Below are 27,029 nucleotides of genomic sequence, written 5' to 3' on the forward strand. Positions count from 1 at the left end.
TGCACGGCGGTGGCGGAGGCAGCGCAGGGGCGGTGATCCCGCCTGGAGCGGGCCATGGAGGCAGCCGCGGACAGCCCCCGGTTCGCCTACATCTTGGAGCTGCTGAAGCGGGACAAGGTAGGGACGGCGAGCGGCGCCGCGACACGGCGGGGCGGGCAGAGACGGCTCCCTTCGCAAGTGCTTTGTCGGACTTTTTCAGGGGAATGTGGGGGCACGAGTGACTCGTCTTTACTAATGTATTCTGGAGATTCGACTAATGCTTGCCACACACTTCCGAGCCATCAGGGGAAAATTTCAAAGATAATTTCCACGCGAAGTGTCCCCCAGGCCAGCACAGCTGGGCGGGCTCTGTCGCGTTTGCAGCCCACCCCTGCTCCGTGCGGGAATGCCCCGCTCCAGCCGGGAATGGGATGCGCCCTGCCCGGGGGGCTGCTGCTGCTAGCCGCCGGCTGCGGGCAACGCTGGAGAGAGAACTGTCTTCCCCAGGCACCGATTCAGAGATGGTAAGTATTTTGAGGAAAACTTGCACGCGCATTTCCTAGGGGAAAAGAAAAAAGTAAAAGGACGAAATCCAACTTTTGTACTGTTGATTTGCTGATATGTGTGATAACCAAGGAGCACCAAAGGTTCAGGCTTAGTTTTTTTTTTTGTTTTTTTTTTTTTTGTTTTGTTTTTTTTTTTTTTTTGTTTGTTTGTTTTTTTTTTTTCCCCAAAAAATGAAACAGCCAAAATATTTTTAAACTTAAAAATAATTGTGGAAAACAATAGGGCTGTCAGAAATATTGCTTGTTCCAGACTCATCCTGATGGCTTTCCAGCATATCTCCAAAGGCTGCATTCACAGCCAGTTCTTTGTGCACATCCCTCTCCCTCTCCCTCTCCTCCACTACCTCTTCTAAATGTCCTGGAAGAATCTTTAGACCAGGTGAATGAGGAGCTTCCTGGGTGATTTTCTGCTTCTCCTTGCCTGAGTACAATTATGCCAGGACTTTAAAGGAAAATTCAGTCTTGTTCTCTCCATTTATACACCAAAGAAAATCATGAAGTGTTTCAGGACAGATATACTCCTTGTGCCTGGAATGTCCCTGTAATGGGGTGCTACATCTGTCTCTTATCCCACAGTCAAGCAATTCGTACTTAATTCAGACACCCTCTGCAAGAGCATATGGCTCGATAGGCAGCAGAGTTGGCACAGTAGTGTGAAATATGCATGTTTATTACAAACAGTGCTGTTGTTTATACATAGACAATGACATTGCCAAGTCCCATCATCACAGACATTTGACGTACATGAAGAAAAGGGGAACAACACCAGTTGTGTGACTGCCACAGACTTCCCATAGTGGCGATCACTGCTTGAGCTTCTCGCTCTGAGACCTATTGCTCTCCACATCTTCCTTTTGCCTTTTTTGAACCTTCAGACCAGGGCTTTAGATTACAGCCTCTTTGTAATTTATTGATGTTATCCAGCAGCTTGGAGGTGTTCTGCTGGGATAATTAAACTCCCTTCTCAGATGACATAAATCATGCCAGCAAAAGGACTCTTCTGCATGGTAAACTGTATTTGCTTTGGGTCAGGGTATTGCTATTTAGAGGTTTCAGCACTCCAGTCTTCCTGTTCCCACTTCCCACTATCAAAGCTTTTTCAATAAAGCCTGGAAGCATTAACATTCTTTGAGTTAACTGCTAAGCATCTGGCTTTCACTGAACAAAGACCTATTAGAAGATCAGGATGCAATAAGACACTTGTTCCCCCACCTCTGAATATGCAGGGTCCCTGCAGGTATGATGCATCAGCTCTTCAACCCTGGGCACGTGACCCCTCTTGGCAAGCATGCTATTTTTCCACTTAGCTGCCAACCTCTGTCAGACCTCTCAAACAGGGCAAATCATTATATATCACTTTTCCCCGGGGGAATGTCACTTCAAAAACCTGTTATCTCTTTTAATCATCTGTACTCATTATTGTCCTGTGACCCGCCTTCACACATGCGACTTGCACATAGTATCTAGAACAGAAAATGCTTGAATGCTAGAAATGCTAGAACAGAAAATGTAGCACTTTTAGTTCCATTAAAACACTCTTTGTGTAATCCATATACCCACAACATCTGTTTAGGCTCACTACAATACTCTCTGAGATACTCTGGGCCTCCATGGCACCTGTCACAAATGTCACAGTAGCATCTGAGAGCTCCAAAATACCCCTGAGAGGCAGATTAACAACTAACTGCATTTTGTATCAGAGGCACTGGTGCAGAAGGAGATTGTGTGACTTTCTTTCAGAACTCTGAAATCTCAGTTCAAACCACAGCAAGGACACTCATCTGTCTCAAAATGATGTATCATTCCAGAGATAAACTCAGGCTTCTTCCAATCCTGCCTCTTCCCCACCCCTCCCCCAAATTATTCCTTTTATTTACTTTTGCAGTAGTCAAAACACACACACTTCTAACCCAGCTATTCACCCAAACTCCAGTTTATATTGTTTTACTTTCATAGGTGTGTGTTTTCTTCTTTTGAAATGCATATGATTCTCCTGAAGTATTAACCCCAAAGAATTTTTAGATATTATAAAGAAACAATCATATCTGATGGGCTAAATTATACCAATACTTGCCATCTGTTCCATAAAGCCTTTTGGAACATTTTCTGTAAGCAGAATACAATCAATAAGCTGATATAAACCAATGTGAGTTTCAGAGGGAAACTAACAACACTGTCCCTGAGACCCCTTATTCAATTGAAGTAAGGAGGATTTTTGCATGCTCTATTTTTTAATCAGGGTCATCACTCTCTTTTTTTTCCTCACTTGTTCCCTTTGTTTTACCATCTATTCCTGCTCTCCACATGGTTTGCAGAAACTGATAGTTTGTGGTTTATAAGAAACAGCTTTAAAAGTTATTATCTAGAAGAAGCATTTAGAGAAATAGACACTACTGAAAACAAGCCCTAAACCCCATATGATATGAACATGAGAAATATATAAAAACTATTTTAAGAGCATTTCTAATTCTGCATGCTCTCTACCTGCAACCTGCATGTGACACTGATTTCTGGACCTGACTTCTGCCTGGTTTCATGTAATGATTAATATAAGATTCTCTTGTGGTAGCATTTCAGCTTTTGTCCAGGTGACAAGAAGAGGTAGAGCTATACAGGGTTTCAAACTGAAATCACGATAAGGAGCTGGAGAGGAGAAATGCAACATTTGCTAGTGGCTGTGGTGGCTGGCAGGTGGCTCTGGGCTCACTGACTCAGCCAAACTGGAGCTCTGTTCCTCATGCATGCTAAAGAAGATAAGGCTTTACATATTTCTTGCTTATGTGAAAGAAAGTCCTTCTTTAGGGTTTGGGCTCCTATGAGGAGAATTTTCCTCTAACAGCAATTTTCTTCCTTTTACAGAATATTCAAAAGCATACCAGAATATACGTATATTGTGAGGGGTATTTGCACAAAGTAGTGACTCTGGTTGTATGTAAAGATAACTTGGAGTTCAGTCAGGCAGAAGCATTAAGTTAAATACTTCAGAGGGGTCTGAGTTTGAAATCTAACAGTCAAGAGCAGTTAAAATCCAATTTGCCTGTCTTCACAGCTTTTAATCAGTTACTTGGCTGGGTTGGTCAGCCTGTGTGACAGAAGTGTGTTTCCACATCTTAGGCATGTTCTCATCACTCCAACAGTTTCCCTGAAGCACCTAGAAGCACATGGGATGTGACATGGCAAGGGTGAGCTGCCAGCTTTGTCTTCTGTGACAAGGGTATCTACAGTCTGAAGTGAAGGAGAGAAGCTCCCTGTGATTTGCAGGAAAAAAAACTTACTCCACAACTTGTAAAAATTGTAAAGCTGGTATGCTTATTTTAGTGCTGGGTGCTAGTGGGGATTGTCTCCCCTTAAAGAACATGTCCTCCCCTGAGAATTCCCAAATCTTTTATTATTCCCCTCTCTTGTATATATGCATGGAGTTTCACAATAGGTTTATGCATATTAATTTTACTGGTTTTGCATTACAACTTGCAATTAGCCCTTATCAGTTCTTGTACAGAGAGAACTCTCTGGTCATCTTGTCCATCTCTTGCAGCCTCAGCTTTAGGCTCCTGTCTTTCAAAGTTCAAGGGGCTTAATTATCTTGGAAGTTTGCATTCTTTTCCTTGTGAAAAAGGAATGAGAGTTTTGTGAGCACAAGCTTTCTGCGAGAACAGGGAGCCTTGAGCACAGCAGAGTTATCAGACTTCAAAACACCTAAATCCAAAATGGATTTCTACCCTGTTAAATTTCCACTCAGTTTCAACCGTGTGTTCCATGTGTACTGTACTATTTATTGTGTCATATCTTTATGGTGTCAGAAACTGAGCCTATAACTGGTTTTCCTTGTAATTTTTTTTTTCATGTAAATTGTTTATATTCTAAATTCTTTTCAAAATAACCTTACATTTTCTTTCTGCTAAGATAATTTCTTTAAAGGTAGGACTCTCTCTTAATTCAGAGGTGGAAGATATTTTGATTTTAATGTCTTGTATTTTTGGAAAGCTTTTTCATTAGAATTCTTCCATTTGCTTGGCAATCAAGTGATTGCAATATATGGAGGGAAACAACAGGGTCCTCTGTGTAGACTTGTATGTAGCTGCTCCTTGGATTCTCTGCTGCTTTCCAGGTGTCCTGGAGAGTACTGTACATTTGGCAGTAAGTTAAAAAGTAAAGACACACTGAATTAGTTTAGCATGAAACATGCTAGCTACAAATCCTACCCAAAGCTATTTGCAGACCCAGTATTCTGGCAAAGAGTGCAGTCTTTATTGACTCAGTGCTCTGTGCATAGCACTGGCACACGGGACCTTCTGAACTTGTCCAGTCCTGCTGATCAGGTTATGAGATCTGTTAGGAAACCTGTCCAGCCTTGAGGATTATGGACCTGTAGCACTTCTCTGCAGAGAAGACAAACAACCCTGAATCAAGGGATTAGGGACTTTTTTTTGTTTGTTTGTTTGTTTTTTGGTTTTTTTTTGGTGATGAGCTCCTCAGGCCATAGTTATGTTCACTTTGAAACACCCAAGGCCTACAGATCTTAGCTAGCTCTTCATGGTCACACAGTTGAAGGGCAGCCATTGTGAAGACAAAACTGAGCCTCTATTCCTGAGCCAAAACAGGCACATATCTCTCAGGCAGCATAAATTCCTGCCTTATTGCTGCCTTATTTTTTATCCTACATGACTGGAAGAATCCTGTGGGTAAAAATCATCTTCATTAGATTCAACTGTTCAAGAGAAGAGAAGTAAATAGGGAAGTAAATTGCATCACTGACAATTTACAGAGAGTGGGATGAGGGCTAACACCCCTCTGAATTCATCCTGGAAGAAAACACATTGCACATGGACAAAAAACTTTTGTATGATAGCTCAGTCCCCAGGTCAGTCATACTAGCTCAGGAAAAATTCTATTCTCATTCTGCATATCTCCACCGTGATGCATTGGCTCTAATATTTTCAGTCAGAGGATGTCAGACCAACAGGAAACTGACTCAGTCTCAAGCTGTGGTTGCAAAAAGCATGAAAATAAATGTCTTGAAAAGCTTTGGTTTAGCAGACCTACTGAAGGGAGGGGAGGTGTTGGCAGAACCTTTCTGGTGCTTTGAGACAGGCTTACGTTTTTTCCTGCTGAAGTAGGACTTCAGCTGCACTGTTTAACAAGTGTAGGATTTTTACAGCTTTTTGGAAAGAAGTGCTGCATCCTTCTTGAAACTACCTTGATAGTAAATGCAAATGAGCACTCTGGAAATTTCTGCGTATCAATTATTAAATTAATAAGCATATTTAACCTGAGGTAGGGGGGAAAAGAGGATGGCAATGCCCACCCATCCTAGTTACTGTTTTCTTCTGCTGTCTTGGGAGTGCAGGGCATGCTGTAAATCCTGGTCAGACCCTGTCTGCCAAAGCAACAGGGCTGAATTTTGAAGGATGTGTAGAGCTACTTAAACACAACCCAGGCACTACTCCATGCAAAATGAGTCCCTTGTGAGCAGAACGGGTGTCCAATTGAGGCACATCTTCAGCTGGTAACAAAGCAGAAGGGTAGGTCTGACTTTTGTAGTCATGCTGATCTTATTAACACCCTTTTCAGAAGCTAAGGACAGAAGTATTTTCTAACAATGTTTTGTGCTCTTATCTTTTTAATGTATCAGTCATTCCTAGCTGTTGCCTTTTCCTCCCAGTACATGAAGCTAATGAGAATTTTGGCACTGCAAATTTAGTAGTCCTGAGCTGGGGGAGGATCAAATAGCTAGTAAAAAGGTGTGAGTGCAGAAGAGGGAGTTTTGCCCTTTTGATACCTTCAAGGATATCTTCTTCCATGTAATATCTTAATGTGATGGAGGTGGTAATTAAAATCTTGCTCTGAATTATCCTGAAGCCAGAACAAACATGTACAAAAACTAGGTAATACCTTAACAATTTATTAAGAGATTGAACAAAGAATCATTCACAAGTTTTGGCAGTAACAGCAGCTGGCACTGTGGTGCATGTGAAGACTTCAGAAGGACAGGGGAAAATGTGTTCTCCATGTTTGTCTGCACTAGCAGCACCCAAGTGCTAGCATCTACACTTTTGGCATGGAGCGCAGAATGGTTTTCCTTGCAGAGCCACCGAAGACAAAATTTCTTCCTACTGTTTCAAAGGCAGCCTTAGAGCCCAGGGGTCTTTGATCTAGTCTGAAGCTGATTGTTTATTTGGCCCTACATCAACCACAACCCAGCATCAGCGGTGGGTAGTGTGCTAGTGTAGACAAGGGCTTGTTAAAAGCTGCCTGCCTGTAAGGAAAGCAGGAATCAGGAAAGCTGAAGAATAGCAGAGGTGGGTAAGAGATAATATCCATATTCAGAGGCTTGCAAATCACTATTCAAAACACAGTTGGAAGGCTGACAACATATGACCTTACCAACCTGTTCTCCCCACGCCCATTTAAGTGACATGTTTCAGTTTGAATATACGTACTGTACATTTACTGGTACTATCAGAATAATTTCAACCAGAGCACTCTGTATTTTTATGACACTGGTTAGTAAAGTAAATCCTAAATAATATCTTTATAAGTCTTCTGTAGAAGGTTCTTCTTTGTTGTACTGGACACATAAAAAGTCACCTCTGTTTTCATAATTTCTGAGTGTAAATTTCCATTCAAGTTTCACATCCAGGCCACTGAAACACAGGTGTAAATAATGCCCAAGTAAGGCATTTCAACAGTGTTTATTTTATTGACTCATATGAAAAGTAGTTTTCAGAGGAAAAGGGAACTTCTTATCCTGATGTTTTTCTTCAAATAGAACAGCAGGTCAAATCTGGTGTTTCTCCAACTGACAACATTTCATCATTCACATAACCCAGGCCGCATGTATTTTAATTAACTAAACCTCCTTCCACTGTGTAATGTGAGGACAGTGCATACTTTTACTCAAAGCTTGCTAACTGGTTCTTTCTCCCTTAGCCTAATGCTATGTTAACTATTGCCACTGCAATGGCTCTGTCTGCACCCTTGACAAAAGCGAAAGGTGCTGAGAATTGAAAAGTATTTTTTGTTTGTTCTGGTGGATGGTGAAAAGGGTATTTACTACTCTTGTTCCAATGGAAACGTGCTGTAAGGGAAGGCTAGGAGATGCTGGCCATCATAACCACTTCCCCATCTCTTTTTCATCCTAGCTGCCACAAAAGCTGCCTGGTGCATGCCTCCTGCATGATATTTGAGAACTCATGGCAGTCAGGCAAAGTCCTCAGTGGCTGGAAAAGGGGAAACACCATACCTATTTTTAATCAGGGGATGAAGGAAGGTCTGGGTAATTACAGACTTGTGAGCCTTACCTTAGTGCCTGGGAAGATCATGGGACAGGTCCTCATGGAAAATTGTTAAGGCACATGAAAAACCAGGAGGTGGTCTGAGACAGCCAGCACAGCTTCAATAATGACAAATTGTGCCTGACAAAACTGGTCACCTTCTGTGATAGGATGACTGCAAAAGTTGACAATGCAAGACCAAGAGATGACCTCTGTAAGATCTTTGACACAGTCCCACATGACATTTTAATCTCCAAATTGGAGAGACATGCATTTGATTGATGGACTATTCAGTGGATAAGGAATTGGCCAGAGAATTGTGGTCAATGGCTCTGTATCCAGGTGAAGGCCAGGAATGAGTGGTTTTCCTCAGGGCTCTCTCTTGGGACTGGTGTTCTTCAGATCTTTATAAATGACACGGACAGTGAGATCCAGGGCACCCTCAGCAAATCTGCAGATGGCACAAAGCTGAGCAGTGCAGATGGCACAAAAGATGGAAGGGATGACATCCAGGGGGACCTGGACAAACCAGAGAAGTGGGCCCATGAGAATCTTACGAAGTTCGGCAAGTGCAAGTGCAGAGCTGCACCTGGATCGAGGCAATTCCAAACGTGAGGACAGGCTGGGAGAAGGAGCCTTTGAGAGCAGCCCTGAGGGGAAGGACTTGGGGGTTCTCAGGGATGAAAAGCTGGATATGGGGCAGCAGTGTGCCCTGGCAGCCCAGAGAGCCAGTTGTATCCTGGGCTGCATCTAAAGAACTGTGGCCAGCAGCCTGAGGGAGGAGATTATCCCCCTCTACTCTGCCCTTACTCTATCCACCTGGAGCACTGCATCCAGGTCTGCGATTCTCAGCACAAGACAGACACAGATCTGTTGGAGTGAGTCCAAAAGAGTCCATAAAAATGATCAGAGGGCTGTAGCACCTCTCCTATGCTGAGATATGCTGAGAGAGTTGAGACTGTTTGGCATGGAGAAGAGAAGGTTCCATGAGGACTTTATTGTGGTCTTTCGGTATTTAAAGGCAGCTTATGAAAAAGAGGGAGTTATTCTATGGCCAGGTAATGTAAAAAGGGGTAATGAATTTAAATTTAAAGAGGGCAGGTTTAGATAGTACATTAGGATGAACTTCTTCACTGAGAGGGTGATGAAACATTGGCTCAAGTTGCTCTGAGAAGCTGTGGATGCTCCAAACCTTTAGTAAGGCCAGGTTGAAGAAGGCTTGAGCAATCTGTTCTTCTGGAAGGTGATCCTGGCAACAGTGGGGGACATTGGAATTAGATGTTTAGGATGAGACGACACTATCCAAAGCTGCATCAGGGGAAATTCAGGTTGGACATGAAAAAGAAATTCTTCAAAGCCCATGGAGGTGGTGAAGGTATTTCAGGAAAGACCAGATGTGGCTTTTAGTGCCAAGGTCTGGTTGATAAGGTGGCTCTAGGACACAGAGTGGACTCATGGTCTCAGAGGTCTTTTCCAACCTGACTGAATCTGTGATTCTGTGATCTCCAAGGTGCCTTCCAACCCAAACCATTCTACGACTCAGTGATTCTATCACATGGGTTACCATGAGCCATGATCAGTGGCAGGGGCTGAGCGGGAAAGCACTCAATACCCCCGGCCGCCGGGACTTGCGGTATTTCCGGTGCCGCTGGGCGAAAGAAAAGGACCAAAACAATAGCGGAGCCAGGCCGCCGGTGCTCCGCGGGGAGCAGCGCGGCGGGGGCGGCTGGACAGCTCCGCTGTGCGGCTGCTGCCGCGGGCGCGGCCGCCCCGCCCCGCCCGCGCTGCCCCGCGCCCGCCCGCTCGCCATTTTGCGCCGGGAGCCGCCGCGGGCGCCGCACCGCCCGTGTCCCGCCCGCCCGGGCTGACGGCGCCCGGCGCAGGAGGAGGAGGAGGAGGAGGAGGCGCGGGGATGGAGAGCGAGCGGCTGGAGAGCCCGGTGAGCGCGGGGGGAACCGGCGGGGCGCGGCCGCCGGGGCGGAGGGCGTCGTTCCTTCGCTCCTCTTCTTGTGCTGCGAGGGGCTGTAGGGAGTGTGAGCCTGTCTGTCAGTCTGTCAGTCAGTCTGTCAGTCGGTCAGCCTGGCAGTCCCCGCGACGCGCGCCGGCAGGTCCGTGCCGGCGGGCAGGGCTGGCAGGGCGCTCCGACGGGCGGGCGCGGAGGGAAGCGCTCCGAGGACGGGCGCGGATGGGGGCGCGGAGGGAAGCGCTGCGAGGAGGGGAGCGGATGGGGGCGCGGAGGGAAGCGCTCCGAGGACGGGCGCGGATGGGGGCGCGGAGGGAAGCGCTCCGAGGACGGGCGCGGATGGGGGCGCGGAGGGAAGCGCTCCGAGGACGGGCGCGGATGGGGGCGCGGAGGGAAGCGCTCCGAGGAGGGGCGCGGATGGGGGCGCGGAGGGCGGGCAGCGGCAGCAGCGGCAGCGCCCCTCCGCGCCCGCCCTCGGAGCTCTTCCCTCCGCGCCCGCCCGGCACCCGCGATCGGCGGGGAGCGCCGTCACGGAGTCACTGAGGAGCCGCAGCGATCCACAGGCGGCTCTTTGTGCGCCAGATAAACGACGTAAATAAACATATAAATAAATAAATGATGTTTCTGACTCGGAACTATTACCTTAATGAAGTCAAGATAGTTTCAGCCCATAAACGCCAATTACACGTCAGGAGAGCCTGTTGTTTAAGCAGTCTGACACTTAATTTCGTTTTTTTTTTTTTCCCTGCTCCCTCTTTGTAAGCCAGTAAGCAATCTAAACATATAGACTGCTATTGTTAAGAAGTATGGTTGTGTTCGGTTGCATTTCACCAGCTCCTTGAGTGGAATTAAGACTACTCCCCTCCTTTTCTCCCCTGCAATGCAGACATGACCTAAAGATGAACTGTTTGCCTACTGGCAATGTTCACCTAAGTTGAAATGAATGCTGTCAGTGCTTTCATAAATGTTAATTGATATTTGTTTTAGCCAGATAAAATTATGTGCTTTTTTTCTGCAGAGCTGTGGTTTGGTGACTTAGAGCAGTGCAATAAGTCTTGGTGGCTCATGTTTTCCTGCGCTTATACTTGTTTCTCCCTCTTTCTACCATGAAGGTTGCCATTAAGGGTATTGAAAGAGAGCTTATCTGCCCAGCATGCAAAGAATTGTTTACCCATCCGCTGATCATTCCCTGCCAGCACAATGTCTGTCACAAATGTGTGAAAGAAATACTTTTTGCATTTGAAGACTCCTTTGCTGATGGAGGCTCTGAATCCTCTAATCAGAGTAGCCCTCGAATTAGAATCTCTGCTTCTAGCATGGACAGAATTGACAGGATTAATAGATCAGGTATGTATCAGAGATTGTGCATGTTTTTCTAATTTTTTTATTAGACTGGCTTGAGCTGAATGGGGTCTGCATTGGTAAAATGTCTTCCTGGTACTCCTGATGCGGTTATAGAGATGATTTAGGGATAGTGCTACTCTTGTTAATTTTGTGTCAAGAACAATGGGAATATTTTTAAGGACAATGCACTCTGTTTCATCTATAATAGATTAGTCTTTGTGGCATTCTATAAATCTTTATAACCATTGTGTTTGTTTATTTCTGTATTTCAGTTACATGGCAATGTAGTAGCATCATGTTCAGTAGCATGGAGATGTAGATTTTGGTGATTTCATTGCCTGCCAGTGGTTTGTTCTGGTTTCAACCAGCCCCAATGCAGTAGTTCTGACTTCCTTCTGAGCCTGTGTAGACTTTGTAAGCTAGTTTTGTCCTGCCCACTTCATTGTGCATACAGTAAATAATTTTCCATTGGTTATGATTATTGCACAGTTGCAGATTTGGAGGGCAGATGACTGTAAGCAGACAGCCCTAGCAGCCTCCTTCGTTGTGGCCTGCTTGAACGTTTAAGGAGTGCTTAGCTTTAGGACTCCTCATGCTCTTTGAAGTATTGTGCTAGAAAGATTCTTTGTAATCCATGGATGAGTTGGTCTGCTCTCCTACAGATGCATTGACAGTGCTTTGTGCATGCTTTATTTCTTGAAAGATAACTCATCTTGGCTTTCAGGCTTTCTTCTGACATAATTATCCACTTTAAAACAACACTTCTCTGCGGTCTGGAAGAGTTACCAACAAGACAAACTAAAGTTCTTACATTTCTTTTTACTAAAGTTCATCCTTCCCAGTTTTCACAGATCAAATGTGCAATTTCACTAGCTTCTTTTCATTTAGTACCGAATTGTTAGTACTGGTGCTCTTTCAAATCTGTTTGTTAAGGAAAAAGCCACTAGTTCTTGGTGTTCCTGCTGCTGCCACCACCCTGTCCTGAGATACATGTACACAAATTGTTGCAGGAGTTGTAAATCTTTAAATCCACTGTGGTCTGCCACCGTCTCAGCAAACTGATGGGACTATATCTCCTCATCTGACCTGCTAACAGAGAGGTGATTGCTTTCCTAAAGACCTGTCTGACAACTAGCAAGAGAGGTTGAGAATTGGAAATAAGGAGCTTCCCCCCGTCTCACCTCAAAGACCATTGGGCAGATGCACATCACAGGAAAATTATCATCTCAGACAGTTCAAATTTACACAGTGAAAAGCATATGGAAATGGAAGCATTAAAGAATAGATTTTTAAATTCAGATTATACTGTCTTTGCTTCTAATGTTACAAGCATTATAGCTCCATTGCTATATCAAGTGTGAGATTTGCTCTCAGACCAGTTTGGTACCAGCAATGGTTGCCAGCTTGCAATTTACATTTGCATAGTTGTTGTCTTGCATGTGAAGTACCCATACTGTGCATTTCCTTGCTAAATTTGCTTTGTGGGAAATTTGTAAGAAAACAGCTCCAAAAGAGAGAAAATGTAAGGAAAACGTCCACAGTGGGGTCTCACATGCATAACAAAAACCCACTACAATTTTTGAGAGGCTTGTGCAGGGCATGTTTGAAGACCTTAGTGTCACATTTCAAAATGCATATGACACCTTCTTCCCATTATGGTTTTTTGGGTTTTTTTCCTCACTTAAAGAATCCCTGATGTCTTCATAGGGAATATGATCTATTTTAAATGGGTTGACATTTAAATTCTTGGTATGCCAGAAGAGCTGGTATGTATTTGGTCATGTTCTGTATTTGTTGTACACACACAGCTTGCATTTACAAGTACAATTTATCTTAATGTAAAAACTACAGAAGTCATTGAAATGGAGTGCATGTGCTGCTTAAAAACCAGTGTGTTGGTTTAAAAATACTCCTGTGTTCATACTGTATTTAAAATAATTTTTAATTAACAATGTCTTGCTGTATATAACATGAAAATGATGGCTATTTCTTACTGCTGTTCAATTATCTCTAATGTTACTGTAATTACAGTGTTGCTGCAATTAAAACATGTAATGTGGTTATATTGACACTTGTGCAAATGTTTGAAATATCTCTCCTTGTGCCACTCCCCCCCAATGCGTTCTTTCTCCCTTTTCCTGTTCTGCTTAAATCTTGTTGTTTTTTGATATGCTAGGAAATTAAACATTCTTGCCTTTCAACCCTGCAGGAGTTTAACAGCCACAGGAGAGAAAAGAGTTGGTGCTTTTCATTTGAACCATTGTAAACCAATGGTATATCTCATTTTTTGATGTCTAAATAGCTCTCTGTTCATTGTTCACAGTCTCACAGAGGAGGTCTTTTGGGTGCAGAGGTAGAAATGCTTCACTTCTTGTGTTGGCTAGAGATAGTCTAGCATTTAGATCTCAAGTTAAATATTGTTGATTAGCATATAGCTTTTTGTCAGTGGTCAAGTCCACAAAAATTATTTTGCAGTGAACAAAGGTACAGCAAAGAAGTTCTATAAGGACAGCTTTCTGTGCAAGCCTGATTTAAAGGTCAACTGGACTGAAATTCAGTTAAGGGCTGGATTATATTTTTTCCTTGTGTATATATGACTCAATATAGATTGGTGGGTACAAAAATGCACACAGAACCCCAGCAATCACTGCACCATCTCCTCCACCCCCTGCTTTTTAATTTTCAGGAGTTTACGTGCTCAAGTTTCAATGAAACGCTGTCTTACTGGTAATGAAATGTGATTATTGGATTGATCTTCCTTACGTATACAGGTCATGTTTGGCCATCGCTGCTAAATGGAATATAGTATTAGTTTGTTATTGTATTTAAGCCTGCTTAATTTGATTAAAATTTGCACCATGGTGGTATGAGTAGGTAGTTCTGAATCTCACAGTTTATCACAGCACATGAATATGTGAGGAAAATGAAACATTTTACACTTAGACTTTTAATATTTGGCATGTCTAATGACACAATCAGATTGAAGGATAGTCAAGTCAGTCAGTCTTTTATTTTAATCTCTTTTCCAAAACTGAGCTTGTCTGAGCAGCTCAGCCACTATGTGGACTTTTTAAATACTGATTAAATATTTTTTTTTAATGTAATCATTGGTCAAAAATGGGAGAAAAAGTCCCCAAATTCCTTGTTGCCACAGTACTGGCAGACACATGAGTAATCCATAGAATATGGTGTCCTTCAAGAAAGATGTGAACTGAGCTAAACACAAATCTGAATTTCACACTCAGTGGAGGACAAAGCAGATCAGAAGAGGAAGTTTAATTACCTCAGTTGAAGGCTGAAAGTGGCATAAAACAAAGTTACTGTACGATACCATCAGACCTCTTGGAAAGCTGTCCATGTCTGCTCTTTTTGCAGGAAGCTCTTTTGATTTGTGAAAGACTAAAGTATCTGAAAGTAACATTTTAGCTCAGCTGGCTTCTCTTATGAAGCCTTTCCCTTCTCCCCTTTCCCCTTTCCCCTTTCCCCTTTCCCTCCCTCTTTACCCTTTCACCTTGCTATTCCTATCCCCTTTTCCTCCTTCCCTTTTTCCTTCCCCCTAAAAGCCCATCCAAAAACATTAACTGAGTTATGTGGTGGCAATATGCATTTCTATTTAAAAACAACCCCAACATTACAAGAGAATCCAGTTGACTTTTAAATCTTTTTTATTAAACTTCCACACATTTAATGTCCATGTCTTCCACAACCATAGAATTCTGGTAATACTGTTTACTTGAAAAACACAACTTTAAGATGTCTTATCCCTTTGCAAACCATTCACTGCAGCTTGGACTTTTCAACATTTTAAGTGTTGGTACCTCTCCTTGGGAAGAAGACTTTTAAACATTGTCTTTAAAGGACATGTTAAAATTGCTTTTTGACTTGTGTCTTTGCAATCTCTATGGTAATATTTGCGTGTCTGAGTATATGTTGTGATTTTTTTTTGTAACTGATTGAGCAACTTATTGCAAGTGGAGAAATCGGTTTACAAATCACAGTGGAAAATTTCATGTGATGATTTCTAATATTTCACAAAATACATATTTGCTGTTGTAAACTAAATTGGCAGAGTATAAAAGAGAATGTGGGTAGGAGCTAAGTTTCTCTGAGATGCACATCTAAATATGTCCACAAAATCCAAGGGTTTTTTTGCTCTGGGTTTTTTAATGTGTTTTTTGTTTGTTTGGATTTTTTTAATATAACCAAAATTTAGTTTCAGCAAATTAGACACAATACAGATAGGAAAGACAGTGTCCAAAGTAATTAATTTCTTCATCAGCGCTTTCGTTTTAAAATATGAGTGTAGAAATCCTTTAAGCAGAAAGCGAACCAGACTGTTAATATTTTAACACTCACTAGGCAAAAAGAGCATGTATCTCCTTATTTTTGAGTATTGAAGTGGCAGAACATGCCAAATAGCTTAGCAAATAAATTTCCAGGATTTAAAACAGAAAAACACCTGAACCTAGATTCTCAGAGTGCTGTCAATGAAAAGGGATGAGACATCTGAAGGTGTGCAGGACTTCCTTGACACTGGATTGCTTTCCATAAATAATGTCACCAGTTTTTGCAGAGCATGGCTCATGATGACAATCTCATTTCCATCCACCACAGGCACAATGAAAGGCCTCCATTGGGATGGATATGAATTTCAGATTATATTATTAAACTTGACCACTGCACCATGTTTTTTTTTCAGTGTTATCTTTTTTTGTCATTTTTGCTCTCTGCTCTAGCATACTACTTGTAGGCAGTGCTGATATGTGCTGCACTGTATGATTATTTTCTTAGTTTCAGTGAATGTGTGTATTCAGCTGTTGTCTGCATGGCACTGCATGTGAAGTCATTTTTTGTCTAGGACATTTTAGAAGTCTGTGTAGAAGCTTTCTCTGTGTTCCTGTGTGCAGTGCTAGCTTGGAACATACACTGGAAATACAGTTTGTGTTTCACTGTTGATGCTGTACCTTGCATGTGTGTGTTGCTGTGTATGCCAAGTTGTAGATACTGCAGGATGTGCAGTAATTAATTAATTTCAAGTAAATATGAAGAAAAAGTGAAATCAGGCAACAATCACTTCTCCCTTAGGTAGAGGGTTGCATACCTGTGGCTTGTCTCACCCATCCTATTCTGTAAATGCAGCCCAGTTGTTCTGCTCACAACTTTGAGAAAGGCATGAGACCAAGCTGGATGGGAGATGTCAGTGCATGCACATTTATCCATGCTCTGATTGTGACTTCTTAGCTGACAGTCGTGCATAACTACCAAAGGTTAAATTTCAAAGATATTTAAAGGAATTGATTGCTTATAGGAGTGTTGGTTTGCTGTTTTATTTGAAGAGACTGGAAAGGGCATGATAGGAATGGAGGTTTTGGATTGTTAGGTGAAGAAGCAACAGGAGAGCAGCTCAAGGCAAGTGTATTTTGGGTAGCATCACAGGACACTTCAAAAAGAAATACAGCATTAGCAATTTTGATGGGAAAATACTGATTAAATATGGAGAATAACAAATTTCCATTTCTGAAGAAGAGCCAATTTCAACACTAAGAATTCAGCTTTAAGTCATACCTCCATTTACAAATTTGTTAGTGTCCTGGTTTCAGCTGGAATAGAGTTAATTATATACTGTAGTATATATTGGAGAGATAAAAATAATAAAAAAATGGTTAATACAAAGGAGAGAGAAGAATAAAATCCAAGAGAAACAAGAAATGCACAATACAATTGCTCACCCAGTACCCACCCTGTCACGCCTGACTGCCCCTAGTTTATGTCCTGGACATGACATGTTATGGTTTGGAATATCCCTTTGGTTGTTTGGGTCAGCTGTCCTGGCTATTTTCCCTCCCGGCTTTTCATGCACCTGCTCTCTGGTGAAGCATGGAAAACTGGAAAGTCCTGGATTTAGGATAAGCACTACTTAGCAACAGCCAAAACACCAGTGCATAATAACCTCATACCGAATCCAAACCACAGCGCTGTACCAGCTACTAAGAAAATTATCTCTAACCCAGATGAAATCAGGACAGTTGGTTACACCAGTGTGCAGTGCTCTCAAAGAGATCTCAAAGCAATGCACCAGCAGTGCAGAATATGGGGTTTTTGTGTTCCTTTGTAAGGAGAAGCTGAGAGAATACAAGTTAAGCCTAAAGACTAGCTTAGCCTGCTTTTGAAATACATAAAGGATTCTTTCTGGTAGTTGGAGCCTGTGGGTTCATGAGTGAACAGGATGCACTCCTGGTTTGATAACCTCAGGAATATTACGTTGTGAATAACCTGTGAGTTTGTGTGACCCACCTCCTTACAGACTCAAAAGGCTCTTAAGTTAGTGGCTTTTCTTGAGCATGTGATTTAACTTTGGAGAAGGGGGGAAATTTGTGTGTAGCTGTTTGGTAGGAGTGCAGCTTCTCTGCAGCTCCCCCTTCAGGAACTAGCAGAGGTAGATAAATGCTGTTTAACATCCCTGTGGAGATCTGTGATTCCTCAGTTCAGAGCAGAGTAACCTGAAGATATAACTATCTCAGATTCCCCTTTGGTGTGTAGGGCTCATTTAGCAGCCCTCCTCTACTGAGGCCTTTCAGAAGGTGCCAAGTGAGCCTAAACATTCTTTGACTAAATTATTTGGCTGAGATGTCATACTGTTCCCTTGTTTTCCTGGGTTTTTTTTATGATGACTCTTGGGATGAGTAAAGTAAGTTTGAACTCAGTCAAAACAAATTCCAAGGAGCTCAAGGTTGGCTATGTATTTCTGTTGCTCTGAGAGTAAGTATCTTTCACTTCAATATGTTAGGAAGCTGTTGCTCTCTATACAGGTAACCAGTTAGTCTAAAACCACTTGGCTTCCAGAAAGTTTTTGCTTATTGTTTCAAAAGGCTACAGCTTGAGTGCATCCAAAACTAGATAAAGAAAATGGAATTGGAAGAGCTAAATTTATCTTAACATAAAATTAAGTTTTCTAGTAGTAGTTTGTGATGTTCCTTGGAGTAAGACATTAACACTACTTTGTCAGGGCAATTGTATTCTCTTTGGCTTGGCAGACTGCATATGATTTGGTGTTGTACTGGTTTGGATGATGTGCTACAGTCTGGAATTGGTTTGTAAATTCCTGTGCTTCTTTTAAAATCTAAACCAAATTGTTTTATGCTCATCCTAAACTGGGTTTTGATGTCTATGCAGGCAGAAAACGAAATTCACTGACTCCTAGATCGACTCTGTTTCCTTGTCCAAGTTGCCAGCGGGATATTGATCTTGGGGAGCGTGGCATCAATGGCTTATTTCGCAACTTCACTTTGGAAACCATTGTGGAAAGATACAGACAGGCAGCCAGGGCAGCTGTTGCTATTATGTGTGATTTCTGCAAACCTCCACCTCAGGAGTCCACAAAGAGCTGCATGGACTGCAGTGCAAGCTACTGCAATGAATGTTTCAAAATCCACCATCCTTGGGGAACTGTGAAAGCCCAGCATGAATATGTAGGACCAACCACCAACTTCAGACCCAAGGTAAGTATACTTATGGAATTCAGGTTGCAGCATTCTCCTGTAGCTGCCGACACATCAATGTCTGTGTCGGATAATTGCTTTTTAGGACCATGATTGCTTTCTTGACAATTGCTGTTATTTATTGAGTGATCCTTGCTGTCATTGAATGGGACATTGAGAACATACTTGAAGGGTCCTGTAAAAGTAAGGGTTTTTACTTTGTGGAGTGGATTGTGTTACTTGTGATTTGAGTCTTTCTTTCCTTTTCTTTTTTTTTTTTTTTTTTCTTTTTTAAGGCTTAATGATCATAAGTAATTGAATATTCTAACTTGGAAGACGCCCACAAGGATCATCAAGTTCAACCTTTAAGTGAATGATTCATATAGGGATTGAATCCACACCCTTGGTGTTTTTGGCACCTTCCTTTTGAGCATCTAAAATGGACTGCCTAGGGAGGATGTCTGTGTGTGTTAAACTTAAAAACCCCAGCACACCTGGCCTCTTTCATGCCCTTCTTTAGGAACATCCCCTTTGGATATTTTGTGCTTGAATTTAATCCATCACCAAGCATATTCTTTCTCTCCTTCCTTGCATCTAACAAGAGCAAAAGGTGGAGTTATAGTCTCCACTGTTATTACGCCATTATTTTTTTTATCTATAGCAGAAGAGATAAAAACGTTATGGCAAAATTTCTACTTTATACACTGGTGCTGCTGTTACTGCATTCAGACAAAACAGTGATAACAAAATGCCACTACCTTCATGTCTCATACTGAGGATGGTGCAGTACGTGGCAGTGCCTTATTGAATTTGTTAGATTGCACATGTTACATGTCACAGACGCTATCTTGCTAACCAATGGCCTTAATGTCCCAGCACATGCTGTGTGCCTGTGCCTCCTTGCTGGATGTCCCACAGGTGCCAGAAATGCTGATGGTTAAGGAGTCCTGATTAATTATGATTAAGTAAATTTGATTAGTGTGCAATGTGTAAGAAGCTCTTAACTGCTGGTGTACTTTCCTTCTGAGACTGGAAAAATTTGAGCCTCTAAAGTTAGCAGGCTACGAGATAGTGAACATCTTGGTGGTGTTTTCCTTGAGTCTAAAACATTCATTCCAGTTAAAAGTGAGCATGTGCTTCATATGTTTTCAAATGTGCTTGCACACACATTGTGTGAAATGTCTCTCTATTGGAAAAATGAGAAAGGTGAAAGTTTGCATAATATATCTTGCTTTTGCTTTAAGATGCTATAAAGCTCCTTAAAACCTTAGTCTTCTATGACATCTAAACCCTCACAGCTGCAACGTTGCTATTGGAAAATATCAAAGGCATCTTGTGATCCCTGTGCGCTCCTAAAAGTGCCCTGTGGTGTTACACTTTATGCACATTGAATTCAGGATTAAAAGTCAGTAGTTGAGTTCTCTTGAAGCAGAGCAAAATGGGATGAAGTGGTTTAGATTATTCTGTCACTGATGTATTGAATATGTGTATGCATGTGGGATTTAGCATTTCTAATTATATGTGAAGACAGGAAGAGGGGAAAAAAAGGATAAAAGTATAGTGTGGTTAACTTTAGATACATCTGCTTGTTTTAAAAAACTTCCCAACTGAGGTAAGCTGATCTTTACTGTGCTCTGATAGAAACTTTTCTGAGGATTGTTTGAGCTTAATATAAATAAAGAAAAGTGTATTTTTCATTGCACAGCATTTTTAAGACTTGAACTGAAAGCATGAAGTATTTGTTGATTTCCTAACCAATGTTCCCAGTCACCACTTTAATTTACAGCTAGGCTGGAGAGCACTTTGAAGCATGTGTGGTGGGGATGGGAGAAGAACATACTGGGTGATTGTTCTAGAATTTTGAGAGAAGACAAGGCAGTCTGCTGACCTCTGCTGTCTCTTGCTTGCAAGCTGTAATTCTTGCTGATATGAGGAGATGAATAAAAATTTGGATTTTCTGTGAGGTGTGGCTGTACACTGCTGTGGAAAATTTACTGACACAGACTAACTGAATGACTGTAGTTTTTGGAGATGTTTCCTTGCACAGCTGATTTTCTTGGCAGCTTCCTTTTTTCCCTTTTTTACTTCCTTCCAAATCCAGTAGTCCATCCAAATGGGATTGCTAATTGCATATTTGGTTTAATGATAGTCTTAAGGTGCTGGTGAGACTGGTGCCTTTGGGCTTTTCACCACACTTTAAGCTAACAATTGAGATTTGAAAGCTTATTTCAGGTTTTAGCTTTTTCTATCCATATTTATGCTACTCACAATTCTATTTTTATGCCCTTTTCTGACCTTTCTTGTGCAGGAGCATATTGAAAGTGAAAAGCTTCCACAAAAGCTCCTCTTTGGTAACTTCTACGGACTAGATGAGCTAAATGTTTTCTTTCAGTGCTCTAGAATGAGGCAAAGCAAGCATTGTTTGTTTTTTTATTTAACCAACACACACACAGACAAACACATACATTATATGGTTTAATGTGTTACCTAAACTTGGACTTGAGCAGCACTTTTTAAACTCTTTGAATGTTTATTTCAACAAGTTCCATTTTTGAAAGCTGATTTTTTAGCAAACCAGCTTTCATGCAATGCTGTTTGAGCTAATCCTGAAAGTAGCAGTCAGTGTGAGCAACTGGAGTCAAACAGAAAGATTGAAACACTGGAGTCTTCTGTCTTCAAAATGATTGCACCTGTAGGTGGTGGCTGCACTTCATAGCTCCAAGAGCAATGACTATGTGGTTTATCAAAATCTAGCTAGGACTTAAATTGCTACAATATTATGTCAGCTCTTGCTTTAAGAAACAGCTCATAGCTGTTGCAAGAGATGCTGGCTTGAGCATAGTTAAGTTTGAAAGGCTGGGTGTGTTAAATATTGCATTTACAGCTCTGAGCTGGAGTTTAGGGTGCTGGATGCATTGCAAACAACAGGGGCAGGGTTTAGCAAAAGATTGATTGCTATATGGAGGCTACACAAATAGTGCTAGAGGCTTACTTACTATAAACCTTGTGAAACTGTGAGTGTTCATCTGCTCTCTTTCAATGGCACTGAAAAATATAAAAGGTAGAAGATAAACTGACTATAAAAATTTCACTGATCAAGTCATATGCTGCTTTGGGTTCATTGGGTGTTTTGATTTTTTGAGAACCTCCATTTTTGGAAGTACATCTGCATTGTCTCTGCTCTTTTTTTTCCCCACAGATTTTGATGTGTCCAGAACATGAAATGGAGAGAGTAAACATGTACTGTGAAATCTGCAGAAGGCCTGTTTGTCATCTTTGCAAACTGGGTGGAAGTCATGCAAACCATAGAGTAACAACCATGAGCACTGCCTACAAAACCCTTAAGGTAAAAGAAAATATAATTGGACCTGGCCTTAAGGAGAAGAGTACTTCTGATGTGAGGGCAAACTCCCACTGGATAGAAGGCAGGATGTGTGTTTAGGAGACCCTGAACTAGTCTTGAGTCCTGTTGTTGTGCAACATTCATTAATGTATCATTAATGTGATATAAAGCATGTTTTAGAAGCTAAACTGTTTGCTATGATGCTCGAAACATAACTCCAGAAAGTGCTGTCATCTTATTTCAGCTAATTGTACTGCAGTACAGACAATGCAGAAGGTTTGAGCAGTTAATCAACTTTACAAACAAATTTTTTAATAGAAGTGTTCAGGTAGCTTGTGGTAGAGGACACTTGAGAAGTGCTTCTAACAAATTTGCATCTGAAATATCTGTTGATATTTGTGTATGTATCTTTGTATGTTTCTGAAGCTGCATAGCTGTTAATTTCCTAAGCAAAGCACAACAGAGAAGACTTGCAAATCAATTTGTTATTAAAGACACACCTACTTCCTCTTCTTCCTTTTCTTCCTCTCTTGCTCTCAGGAGGTAAAAAAAAAAAAAAAAAGACCAGATTAGCCTGACTTCTGCTCTTTGGCCTCCATACCAGTTTGCAAGGCTTTTCCTGTACAACTGCTAACTCTTGCAGCTAGGGAAGCACAGGGACAAATCTGTGATTTGAGCTACTCCTTTTTCTAGCAACTCTTACTACAAATGAGTTAATAACTATCAACTCCTCATAAGTTTAATGTCCTGAAGCCTCTTTTTCCCAGTTTTAGAGAGGGTGATTCCTGGGTGACTGGGAGCCAGCTGACCCTGTTACCTCTGATCCTTAGAGCCTGTGCCAGCAGTCTCGCTCACAGTTGCTTTGCAGTCACTGCAGGTCACCAAACAATTCTCCACAGGACTGCTGCTCATAACTGGTGTCACGATGTTGTCCCTGTGGCTAGATAAACTGAGGACTAGCTGGATGACCTGCTTGTGCTGGTTGTCACTTTCTGTGAGATGCCCTATTCTGGCTGTTTTACTTCAACAGGAGAAGCTTTCAAAAGATATCGAGTACCTCATCAGTAAGGAGAGCCAGGTGAAAGCTCACATCACACAGCTGGATCTGCTGCTGAAAGAAACAGAGGTAAGAGTGGCTTGAAGGTTGTATGGGGTTGGCCTATTACACAGGAAGGATTCAAAACTATTTTCAGTGAAGTGTTTCTAAGTTTGATTTTTTCAGTTAAGTAGTAAAACAATTTTTGAACAGTTTGTGGTAGACTAAATCACACATGGTAAAACCTAGTCCTGCCAGGATGGGAAGCAGACAAAGGGAAGTCCATTTTTGAGTGCTCCTGTAAATTGAAATAAAATAAAGCTTATTTGGTACCTTAACCAAAGTGGGTTAAGCATGGGGCATTTCTGTATTTATGATGATGCAGTATTTATGCTGCCTGTTTCCTTTGAAAAGGTCAGAATTAAGGGCAAAATCTTCCTGCAGAAGAGTCACATACAAGCCAAAAGTATGAAGGCAGAAGTATCATCTAGTACTGATGTGTTTTGATTACAGACTGCCTCTGTGTTTTGCAGTTCCTTTTATCCAGGACAGTATTTAGAGGTGGCACTATGGTTCAGAGGGTGTAAACGAGAAGCTTGGCTGGACCCTCAGGTCAGGGTGGTTAGGGAAGGTGGAAGAGCATCTAGCTCTTGGGCATGAAGACTTCAGAGACTGACATGTTTTTACAGTGCTTTTTCATGAGCTAGAGAGACAAATGTAATGCATAACTCGAGGCATAATCAGAGGAATGCTTTCCTACTCTTCATTCTCTGTTAAAGACAGCAAATGCTGAGGTGGTGTGCTGATCTCATTTTCAGTGCTGAATAGCATAACAAAGCTCATTAGTCTTAACTGTCAAATTAATTACTAGATTACTGTAATGTCTTGAACAGCCTTAAGTATGTTTCTATATAGTCACAGCGATGCAGAATCTGTCTGAAATGTCTTTTGTTTGCTCCTAGTGCAACAGTGAAAGAGCTAAACAAGAAGCATCTCAGAGTTTTGAGAAATTATACCATGTCCTGGAAGAGAAGAAATCTGCAGCTCTTAGGGCAATTGAAACCTCTAAGAATATAAGGCTGGAAAAATTGCAAACACAAGTGGAAGAATACCAAGGGCTCCTGGAAAATAATGGCCTTGTAGGATATGCTCAAGAAGTGCTGAAAGAAACTGATCCCTCCTGTTTTGTTCAAACAGCAAAACAACTTCATGTCAGGTATCTTAAATACCTTGTTTGAGGCACAAGTACTGTTCCAGGATGTCCATGCAGTTGTATTCTTGGGAGATGTTCCTGGTCATGTTCAGCTGGAATTTCTCCATTAGGAAACAACACTCAGGAGAGGAGTGCTCTTGTCCTGCCACAATGCCTAGCCTTGTTCAGTGGGACTGCAATGGGAGGATACTCTGTTTAGCTCCCCGACAAATTCCTTGTCTCAGAGATTTTATCAAGTATTTGCAAGTTAATCTAACAGGTCTCTTCTGGCTTTAGGCTCTTTGATCTTTGTGTTCTCTGCTAGTGCCTCACATCAGTTTGGTGCTTTGAACATAATCCTCCAAATTGTTTATATACTTTGCCAACTGAATGACTACCTGTTCATTATCTTTACACGGATGTACAAAAGGCCTTTAAATTATGCATTTGAGAATCTTTTTAGAGATTCTAGAGAAAATTTCTGGGAGACATCAGTAAGTACATGAAAGCAGGACTTTTTTTAAAGCAAAACTGACGCTCCTATCTCTCTCAGCCCCTAAATTATCAGGCTAGCCCAGAGATACGAGGCCTTGAGGGGAGGGACGTCAGGAGATGGGCAAAGATTAAAAAGAGGCTCTCACCCTGATGTGGTTGTCCAGCTTCTTTATTCCATGACATGACGGGGAAAGAGGGTGAACAGGAAGGGTCATGGCCTTATCTAGGCTCTCGACAGGGAGAGCTTCTCTGGCTCTCTATCAACCCCATCAGAGCAGGAAGGAAAGGACCAGACGTATCTGATCCCAGTCATAGGAGTCCCTGGAAATGGGGTAAAGCATATCCTGAGCGCACTATAACACCTCCCCCTTAGTTGTTTAACAAGGTTACAGGGATTCACTGGGCTCAATTTAACCCTGAGTATGGGTTTCCCACCACCTACAGTTGGTGGCATAGTCAGACCTCCTTGTGTTTGCCAACTCTATGTGGTTGACTTCTGAGGTAGAAGGTATGAGACCCTTGATAGCTTTGAAAATCAAGTGACGCAGGATCCCAAACGCCAAGGTTACAAGGAACAGAATAACAAGAAGTAATAAAATCGATCTAACAACAAATGTCCACCACCCCATAAATCCTCAGCCCTTGAACAGTTCTTCATTAGCAAGATGACAACTTGGATGGGGTTCATCACAGGGTTCAGTGGGAAGTAGGTTTTCTCTAAAAGGGAAAAACAAACATTTGGAGAATATGTTAAAGTTTCTATTTCTGCCAGAAGAAGTTCACGCTTAGAAAAATTCTCCTTCCATTCAGCGGCGTCTTCTCTTTGAATCATCAGCTGCTTGCTTCTCATCCCCTTCTGTCTGGCCTGGATTCTTGGGGACAAAAGGTTTCACCCATTTCTGGGGAATCCACCAAGGGCCTGAGGGAGTAGCTACATACGCATAGCCACGACCCCAGGTCAGGAGCTCATAGGGACCCTTGGTTTCCCAAGTTTCTGGATCCCTGATCAAGACTGGTGGACGCTGAGACAATTTGAACTGCTTGACACTGTTAAAGTGATGTACAACAGGTGGACTCGTGTTTTCAAATGAACAGTTCAGAAAACTGATGGTAAACATGGCTTTACAGAGCTTCTCCTGTGGAGACATCCACGGAGCTGAACTGCTCTGTCTTTTCAATACCTGCTTGAGCGTCTGGTGTGCACACTTGACTACAGCTTGACCTGTGGGGGAGTGGGTGATGCCAGTCTTATGTTCCACTCCCCACTGCTGGAGAAATTCCAGAAACTCCTTGGATATATATGCTGGGCCATTATCTGTTTTGATTGTTTTTGGAACCCCCAATACTGAAAATGCTTGCACTAGGTATTGTTTGACAAATGCAGCCCTTTGTCCTATATGAGCAGAGGCATACACTGCCCCTGAGAATGTGTCCACGCTTACATGAACGCATTCAAGGCGACCAAAACTCTGAATGTGCCTGCCATACCTCACAGCTGCTGAGGCCCCTGGGGTTTACCCCCATGCCCAACGATGGCACAGCCTGGAGCTGGCAGTTGGGACAGTTGGTCACAATGGCTCAAGCCTGACTCCATGTTAGCTGGAACTGTTGGATCAGACCTGGCACATTCTGATGGTAGTGCTGGTGACTCAGCTTTGCCTGTTGGAAGACATCAGGGAGACGTGCTTTTTTGACTGGTGCAGCAAGGGAATCTGCTTTGTGATTCCCCTCTGCAATCTCACCTGGCAAATCAGTGTGTGACCTCACATGCATCACAAAGTATGGATGCTCTCGGTGAGAGATTAAATAAATCAGCCTTGAGAGCAATCTGAAGAGATGTTCATTCTCTATTTTTCTGAGCACAGCCTGCTCCACCCTGGGCAGTACTCCTGCCACATAGGCAGAGTCTGTCACCAAGTTGATTGGCTCAGAAAACTTCTCAAAAGCTCTCAACCACTGCAGCCAGTTCAGCCACCTGGGGGGTTCCCTCCACAAGCTCAACATCAGCTTCCCAATGCTGAGTCTGTGGATTTCTCCAAGTCGTCACCGACTTGTGGGAAGCCCCAGATGCATCTGTGAACACTGTGAGAGCCCTGAGTGCCCTCCAGCTCCTTTTCTCTCAAGGAATAACGTGGAATTCCTCATTGAACAAATTGTGAGATGGGGCATGGACTGATATTTGTCCCCTGTAGCTGTCCAGAGATAACTGGAGACTGGCATTGCTCTGGAGCAAATGCTCAAACATCCCTTTGGTCAGTCTCTCAGGAGAGTTCCTTCCCTCCTCAGAAAGCCTGACTGGAAGGTGGACACATGCAAAGTCGCACCCTGCTAATTCACACAACCTCACTCTGGCCTTCTG

At 42.4% G+C, this 27,029-nt stretch overlaps 1 protein-coding gene across 4 annotated transcripts in view; it reads left to right on the top strand.

Moving 5' to 3' along the window:
- Positions 1-314: 314 nt before the first annotated feature.
- Positions 315-27,029, top strand: part of TRIM36 (tripartite motif containing 36) — a 40,537-nt gene continuing 13,822 nt past the window's right edge. The window contains exons 1-7 of one of the 4 annotated variants that reach the window (XM_085567180.1): positions 9,620-9,758; positions 10,895-11,129; positions 13,450-13,479; positions 18,300-18,625; positions 21,804-21,950; positions 22,978-23,073; positions 23,946-24,199. In XM_085567180.1, coding sequence (XP_085423306.1) covers positions 9,732-9,758; positions 10,895-11,129; positions 13,450-13,479; positions 18,300-18,625; positions 21,804-21,950; positions 22,978-23,073; positions 23,946-24,199 — 1,115 coding nt within the window. In that variant the 5' untranslated portion in view covers positions 9,620-9,731. Of the gene's footprint in view, positions 504-9,619; positions 9,759-10,894; positions 11,130-13,449; positions 13,480-18,299; positions 18,626-21,803; positions 21,951-22,977; positions 23,074-23,945; positions 24,200-27,029 lie in introns of those variants that run through there. The other 3 variants (XM_085567179.1, XM_085567181.1, XM_085567182.1) reach the window with 3 other exon arrangements.

The sequence above is a fragment of the Lonchura striata genome, chromosome Z (genome assembly GCF_050655825.1).
Source record: "Lonchura striata isolate lonStrDom1 chromosome Z, ASM5065582v1, whole genome shotgun sequence".
Lineage (NCBI taxonomy): Eukaryota > Metazoa > Chordata > Aves > Passeriformes > Estrildidae > Lonchura > Lonchura striata.